Source organism: Adiantum capillus-veneris, chromosome 24, assembly GCF_014529385.1.
Source record: "Adiantum capillus-veneris isolate H3 chromosome 24, ASM1452938v2, whole genome shotgun sequence".
Classification (NCBI taxonomy): domain Eukaryota; kingdom Viridiplantae; phylum Streptophyta; class Polypodiopsida; order Polypodiales; family Pteridaceae; genus Adiantum; species Adiantum capillus-veneris.
In genome coordinates this window covers 66,732,289-66,740,201 of record NC_140954.1, presented here as the reverse complement: position 1 = coordinate 66,740,201, position 7,913 = coordinate 66,732,289, and the positions used below count along the sequence as shown (strand labels likewise).

General features: G+C 41.0%; 1 protein-coding gene across 1 annotated transcript; it reads left to right on the top strand.

Annotated features, from left to right (window-relative positions):
- Positions 1 to 1,622: 1,622 nt before the first annotated feature.
- Positions 1,623 to 6,784, top strand: KIS (tubulin folding cofactor A (KIESEL)). The gene is made up of 3 exons (XM_086498973.1): positions 1,623 to 1,824; positions 4,963 to 5,049; positions 6,346 to 6,784. The coding sequence occupies exons 1-3, from the start codon at positions 1,669 to 1,671 to the stop codon at positions 6,436 to 6,438; spliced, it is 336 nt and encodes a 111-aa protein (XP_086355099.1). The 5' UTR covers positions 1,623 to 1,668; the 3' UTR covers positions 6,439 to 6,784.
- The last annotated feature ends 1,129 nt before the right edge of the window (positions 6,785 to 7,913 follow it).

Sequence of the window (7,913 nt, the reverse complement as noted above, 5' to 3'; positions counted from 1 at the left end):
GAGGGGGCTGATTTTGGCAAGGCATTATCACACACACACTCACACAATCTCATGTGTGAAGCAAGAAGACTCTCCCTCTCCTTCTCAAGCTTTAATGAAAAGCTCATTATCTACTCCAAGCTTGTGAGAAGGGAGGCCTATACCAACAACTCTTGGCTTTATGATGCAAATCTAACCAAAACCCAAGCTCCAATGCATGCTCATCTCCTCTACCATGCTAATTACTAAGCTATGCTAAGCTATTATGAGTGATTATGTGAGGAGATATACTTCTTTCTCGTAAGACTACTCCTTCTTCCTCTCAATCTACTCTCATACCCCACTAGCTCTCACCATTTTCGAAGGTGCGTGAGGTCTTGGGTCTGACATCGTGAGGGAATTGATGTTGTGTTTTATAAGTGTGTGCATGGTGCTTGAAGCTTCCATCTTCATTGCACCATCAATTTATTCAAGGAACACAAAGTATTGTATTGTAAAATGTCTCCCTTGGTGGGGGAAATCTATAATACAAAGCCTTTTGGAGGGGGGACCGGCTCCATGTAAATCTGGTCCTCAACTGTTGTCAATAGCTTAAGTTCTCTCTCTTTTGAAGTATTGTTCATGCTTATCTAACTAGGTGTTATGCGTTTTGTTGCTCTCTCCATCCAAGCACTCTTGCTATGCTCATCAGGAATCTATTCTAATGAAATGCTCACTATGTTTAATCTATTTTCCGCTACACACAAGTTACTAGGCCATTAAATGTTACATTGGTAAGCCTCTTCATATGTTTTTTCCCCTTCATAGGTTTGAGGATATTTTTAATGGTGGTTGCAATGGGAGTAGAATGAATTTTTGGAAGAAGAGGCGCCCCAAGGGAGTACAAGATTAGACCTTTAGCTGCTTCAAGAAGATGCTCATGAACAACATAACACACAATGATTGCATGACAAAGTTCCAAAGGAAAGGAGGCAGCCCAAGCTATGAAGGCATAAAATTGGGCCGGGCCTGAGGAAAACTTCAAAAATTTTGACAGATTTTGAAAAACATACCAAAGTAGTTGGTCAAACCAAATGATAGAGGCAGAGCAAGAAGAAATAGCATCTATCTTCTGATATTGGCATTTCACAAAGGGCCTATAAGTGCTCCAACAGCTTTTTAGAAACCTTTTTTGGTCCTTGCTTTGTGGAAATTCCCAAAATACTCCTCAAATTTCCAAAATTCCCAAAATACCCTTGTATTTATTTTGGCTGAATTGTTAGAGATTTTTTAATCTTTAGTCCTTTTTGACAATTGAGATCCGTTTTTAAGTGCTTAGCATGTAATTACCGCACAAAAAGGCAATTATGTATAAAAACAATGGAACAATTCATCTCCAAAGCCTACATAACCAACTCAAATTCTAATGTTGGCATGTTGTATTGATAGACAATAAGTAAGCTATATATTTTTAAATCTTTGGCAAAATTTAATCTCACAATTTGGGGTGTCATGGGATTTTGGAAAATTTGAAGGGCATTATGGGAGAATTTTTTATATTTGAGGGGTATTTTGGGAATTCCACAAATTATAGAGGGGTATTTTGGTAATTTTCCCTTTAAAAATTGGGACGCAACGGTTATTCTTCTTAGTTATTACTATACTGTTAGTCTTTCTAGTTCTAGTCTTTGGTCTTCTTCAACCATCGCCATGGCTGCCACAATGAAGAGCCTTCGAATCAAGACAGGATCCTGCAAGAGGCTTCTGAAGGAGCTGCAGGCCTACGAGAAAGAAGTTGAGCGCGAGACTGCCAAGACTGGCCGCATGAAAGACGATGGGGCAGATCCTCACGATCTCAAGCAGCAGGTTTCCCTCTCTCTCTTTTCCGCTTCATACGCAAACGCCCATTCGCAGGGAACACCTTACGCACGTGCGCGCACGTACACACACACACACACACTTTTTTTTTTGTAATGTTACACACACACACACACACACACACACACACACACACACACACAAATGCACCCATCCTCACGTACGCTCTACAAACACATTCACTCTCAATTCCATATTTCATTTGCCATTGTAATCCTTTGCACTGTTTGTGACCTCATTCTGGTCGTAGTGGTAGCGTGTGAAATGCTGTAAAAGGGAATGCCGAACACATATGTAGCGGTTTGTCTTGCTGATTGTGGCGGAGTCTTTGCATGTCAAATGGTGAATGATCAGTGACATATTGAAAATAGTGGTTTACTTCCATATATTCACAATGCAATTGCAGCTGATGTCCAGTGAGGCCTTCGCATGCAGCAATTTAAAGTCTCCAATGTAGTTTTCACTCACTGCTTTAGCTCTCTAGTTTGGTATGACATTTCATGAACCTTGTTGGAGATAGCATATCTACTTGCATCTAATCCTAGTCTACGTTCAAAGCACAGTTTCCATAAGTTTTGGGTGAAAAATGGAGTTTACTGTTTCTGCATTATAACAATGGATTTTTTGAAGCTCAAGTGTGTATATGTACCTCAATGGATATAAACAGAGTTTCTGTGTGTTAGTTGTTGCACAACTACTTTCATGCATTGTTGATGCACAAAAGAAATACAATACGGCACAGTACGATATGTTGCATATAGTTTGACAGGATTTCTTGACTTCAAATGTGCGAGCAGCGAATATGGTGCTTTCCCTTTCACTTCCCATTGAAAATCTATGGAGCTTGTCTATTTTCATGATGGAACCAGTAGGGTAGTAACAGCTTTGCAGCACTCCCAGAATAGGGTGCGGAAAAGGGTTAAAGATGGCTAGTTATTGAAATAAGTGGGTGCATGTACATGCTGTACACAGTAACAGTATGACCACACAAAGGACCCTAAGTGGTACAACTGTACAAGGGCAGCCATACTGTCATGGATAGAGCATAGAGCACCTAAATATGGTTGATCACCTAAGCTGCTCCAATGGGCATTTATCTCCTCTCAATCATAGAGTGACTTTTGGGAAATTGATCTTTCTCAAAACAGAAGTAGTTTGAAAGTAGTGTTATAGGCCAGCCGTGTCCACTTTTTTTTGGCCACTTACTAGCAAATTTGTGACAATTTTGCAGTCACTTTACACAAGCTCAGGCCAACAAATGGTCAAAGATTCAAAAGCAAGTGTTGATGCTACATTAAATTTTCCACCCTTGGTTCCACTGAGCTCCTTATGTCACATAGCTCTTGTAGATGTCTATGGGACTCCGGTCACCTCTGGCAGCATAAGTGCAGACACACTTACTGGTAACTGGACCGAGATAGTTCAAACTCTTCGTAGTCATTGAGATACTTCAGCCGGATCTTCCAGGGCAGCGGACTCTGGAGGAGAATTTGGATTGTCAGCCTACATGATTGGAGTCTTGACTAGATGCTGGTCTATCTCATGCAATCATGTACAGATTTTGGTCCTTCCTTTGGGATTTGCGAATCAGCCACCGTATACTCTACTTCATGTGGTTGATGGCTCATGCTGGTTTGCCAGTGGGCAAAATGGGCTGGTAATGTTGGTTATGACCGGACTTGTTCACGATGCATCTCACACATGGGTGAGACTATTAGCCACTGCCTTTGGTTTTTGTTCACACTTGCCGAACATAGCTCAAATGCTCATCCTGATGTCTAGGGGCGTAACATAGCCCTCCTATTGCATCCATTGAATACAATTGATAGCTTCCTTGGCTAGCACTTTTTGGACATATCCTCCTAAAGTCCATTCCAAGAGGCTACATTTGGGGAGAAACCCTCGCTCCACATTCTGTAAAACCATCTCAGAGATTTTGGAATGTTGGCCTTGCCCTTGCTGTGTATATTGTGCAAACAATGAAGCGCAAGAGATTACATTCTCTCTCTCCCCGTTGGCGCCCCTTTTGGTATTTCTTTATATTACTTGAACTTAGTACAATGCCGGTACTCGCGCTCTGCACCTTCACTTGGAAGAGTGCCAGAGGTTGAGCCCTCTGCACTTATTAGCCCTACGTATTGAGGCCACATCTACCAAGTCGCTCGCTCACTCTCTCACCCTTGCTTTACTCTCTTCACCCGCCCCTTTAAAAATAGGCCACTTGGCCAAACTTTGCAAGTTGGTGAATGTTCTTGTGCTGCTTCTAGGGTTTAGGCTTCTCGGCTGGGATCTGCAGGTTGGCTCCGTTCTTCAGTGGCTTGACACGTCAGCAGTTTGTGACAGTCGCTACCATATATCATACATAGATGGCCCTCCCATTAAGGAATGAGCACAGTGTTGCAATCGAATAGGAAAGGGATAACATACCAATGATACAAACATATCATATGCCTCTCAATAGAGACTCCTGAGAGCTCTCTAGCATAGAAGCACGCTGCACTACTAAAGAACCATCCACCCAACCATAGGAGTCCCATATAAATAAATAAATATATAAAAGGGTCTTGTCTTGTCCACACTTGGTTGGACATTGACCAAGCTTGACCCAATCCCGTGGTGTGCCGGGCTACAAACCCCATCTTGTGGACTCCGCCGTGCATCCATGGTGTGCTCTATGCACTCTGTGTATGCCATGTGTGCTCCGTGGTCTTACTAGGTCTGGGGTGGTCAGAGATATTTGAAGTTCTTTTGCCACGATTTTGGTAGATTCTTTGTAGGTCCTGGTCTTCAAGTTGCTGCCTTGATTGTCATGCTATTATCTTCAATGTTTCGATTAGCAGGAGATCATTTCATTCATTGCATTTTAAACTCATTGAGCTTCAACGTCATACGTAGAAATCTATTTTGGGAGATTTTATGCCTTTAGTTTGAGACGTCAATACGTTGCAAAGCCTTTTGTTGTTCTAATGTGTATGAAACCTTTTCTTCATCCTGTGCCTAGAAGGTCGTCATATTTAGATTGTTGGTTTGTGCTTTTCCTGATAAGCATTCTATTCATTGTCTTTCCTCAGCTGTGCTGCATACGACTCCTGACCATTGATGAGCAGTTTTCATATGATTGAGCAGGAAAGTGTGCTAGCAGAATCCAAAATGATGATTCCAGATTGTACCAAACGCTTGGAAGTTGCACTTGGTGATCTTCAGGCTATCCTTGTAAGTAAAATGGCTCAAGTCTTCTAAGTATCTTGGAACCATCATAGGCCTTGCAGTTGCATGCATAAGTGTGTTTCTTAAAGTAATTGATCTTTATGCATGCGTTCATAGTTGCAACCATACTCATATGGTTAGCTGAATTATACCTGTATGGAAAATTGTTTCATACGTGTATGGAACATGTTTCATACGTGTATGGAATCATACTTGGTCAAAATTGGCAAGAAAAATTCGGTTGATGCGGGCATTAATGATGATTGAAATTCATGGTAGTATGAGATTAAAGTAATATGTGGAAGTTGGATGCTATGAGACTTGAGTGCTTATCACGTTTAATCATTTGTGGTTTTTGTCAAATAAAATTAGGGTCATGTATGAGTTAAGTTCGACGTTCGAAACTTACTGCAATCATACTTCCATACCCGTATGTACTTGCATGTATAGAAACACATGGAAAAAACTATGCATACACTTCCGTTGAGAACCATTATCATTGATATTTGTAAATTCATTGTAATGGTTGGATGCTTACAATTTATCATTTCATTCTCTACATATAAGTGCAGATGGATTGGGCCATATATATGTATAGCTATTTACAAGAACCGACTTTTGCAAGGGCACAAAACTTGGTAAATAAGAATAACAGCACATACAAGCTGTGCCTAGAAACATAGTTGCCAAGAAATTCGTTTCTTTCAATCAAGAAATTTATGGAATGCAACTTTTGCAAGGGTACAAAACATAGTAAATAAGAATAACATCACATACAAGCCGTGCCTAGAAGCCTAGTTGCGAAGAAATTCGTTTCTTTCAATCAAGAAATTATGAAATATTTTGTAACTTCTCTTGAACCTTTTAAAGGCGCATGCTTTCCGCAAGTGTCTCAAGTCACGTGCCTAGAAGCATAGTTGCAAAGAAGCTCTTTTCTTTCAATCAAGAAATTTATGAAATATTTTGGAACTTCTCTTGAACCTTTTAAAGGCGAATGCTTTCCACAAGTGTCTCAAGTCACATGCTCAGATTTATTATGTTGATTTGTGTGTATGCAAGTTATGTATTTATGGCTTGACACTCACAGATTTTGTTGGAACTTCTATTGTGGTGCTACATAAACTAGACACTCACAGATTTTGTTGGAACTTCTATTGTGGTGCTACATAAACTATCGAAACTGTTTCGAATTTTTTTACAAACCCATTTCCTATGAAACTTTTCCAAACTTTATGGCTACTTTGTTTGGAAGTAAGTTATGCACGCGTGAGATCCTGCTGAAGTGATTTGTAACTGATACAGGAGGAAGCAGAGGCAGAATCAGCTCATGGAAGTGAGGAGATTGAGGAGGCTAAAAAGCTCGTCTCGGAAGTGGAGGCTCGGATTGATCATTAGTTCTACAAGGCCAATGAGATTTGATGCTGCATTCAGAAAAATGTTTGAAATTAGATGTTGAGAGTCTTTTTAGTGCATAATGCGTTATGGACTTTTAGCGGGGCTTGCAAACTGTCAGCAGTAAAGTTGTCTCTTTTTGAGAAAAGAAGAAAACGATGTTGAGGAGTTGTGTGATGCCTATTGGGGGGTTGTAGACCGTCTGTTTTTCTAGAGAAGAAAAAAAATCGAGTTCAATGTCGATAATATAACGAAGACTTGATGACATACTAATTGGGTTTTTATCCTATTTCAGTGCTTGAACATGGGCGTTGTGATCCTGCCTAAATCTATGGAATTGTTTGTAACCTGTAAATGAGCAAGGTGGTTCTGTTTGAAGGCACTCACACCAAGTTCCTCACATCATACTTGGCAGTATTACTACTACCTTCTTTTCAACTATCTGCCTCATTTGAAGTCACCATTTGTTGGGATTGAAATTGTGACTTTAAAGTTTCTCTCTCACGTGTGTGTGTGTGTGTGTATGCGTGAATAAGAAGAGGAAACCATTTCTATTACCCAAGTCTGGTAGATTGGTTATCCCAGTTCCATTGTACTCAACCACCATGCATGAGCAGCATGTGTCAGGAATGCAAACATGCATTCCCATTTTATTAAAGCTTGCTTTAAGATTCCTTAATACTCGACTTATCTTGTGCTTTGTGTCCTCTGTGCAGTAGAAAATGAGTCAATTTCTTTCAAGCCTTCTATGTACCTTACCCTACTCCAGTTCTCTTTGGATTGTGTGTGTGTGTGTGTGTGTGTGTGTGTGTGTGTGTGTGTAACAGGGAACGCGGGGAACATAGTCCAAACATTCCGAAACGGCGTTCCGCACGAGTCCTGTTCCCGAAATGAAGATGGGAACGGAGTGTAACCGGAACAATGTTCCGGAATGGGGGAACGAAGCGGAACATGAGGCGGAATGATGAAATGCGGGGTGGGATGGAAAGAAGTAGGCATTTGGGGACAGATTTGGGGCTGTTTGGGGATTATATTTGGTGCACTTTGAGGGCACGTTAGGAGGCAGGTTAGGGGTTGTTTAGGAGTTTATTTGAGATTAAGCTGAATGGAGGTAATTCAAGCGTTACTTTATTGGACCATTCCGGTCCCGTTCTCGTTTTGGCCGCCCCTCCTCCTCGTCCCTGTCCCGTTCGGGACCCTCTCGTTCCCGTTCCGGGTAATTATGGTGTGTGTGTGTGTGTGTGTGTGAGAGAGAGAGAGAGATAGAGAGAGAGAGAGAGTATTTCTGATGGTATAAGGACAATTCCAAAAAGATGTTGGATATGTTTATTCGGATAGCCCAACATGCTTTTTAGGGACCTTGCTTGTTCATCAACTTGGTCTTCCTACGTAAGTCCACTATGAGCTACAGAGGGTGTTCAATTAAAAGCCACACCTCAAGTGAATGGCTCAATGTGATCCTAGTACTTAATTTTTCT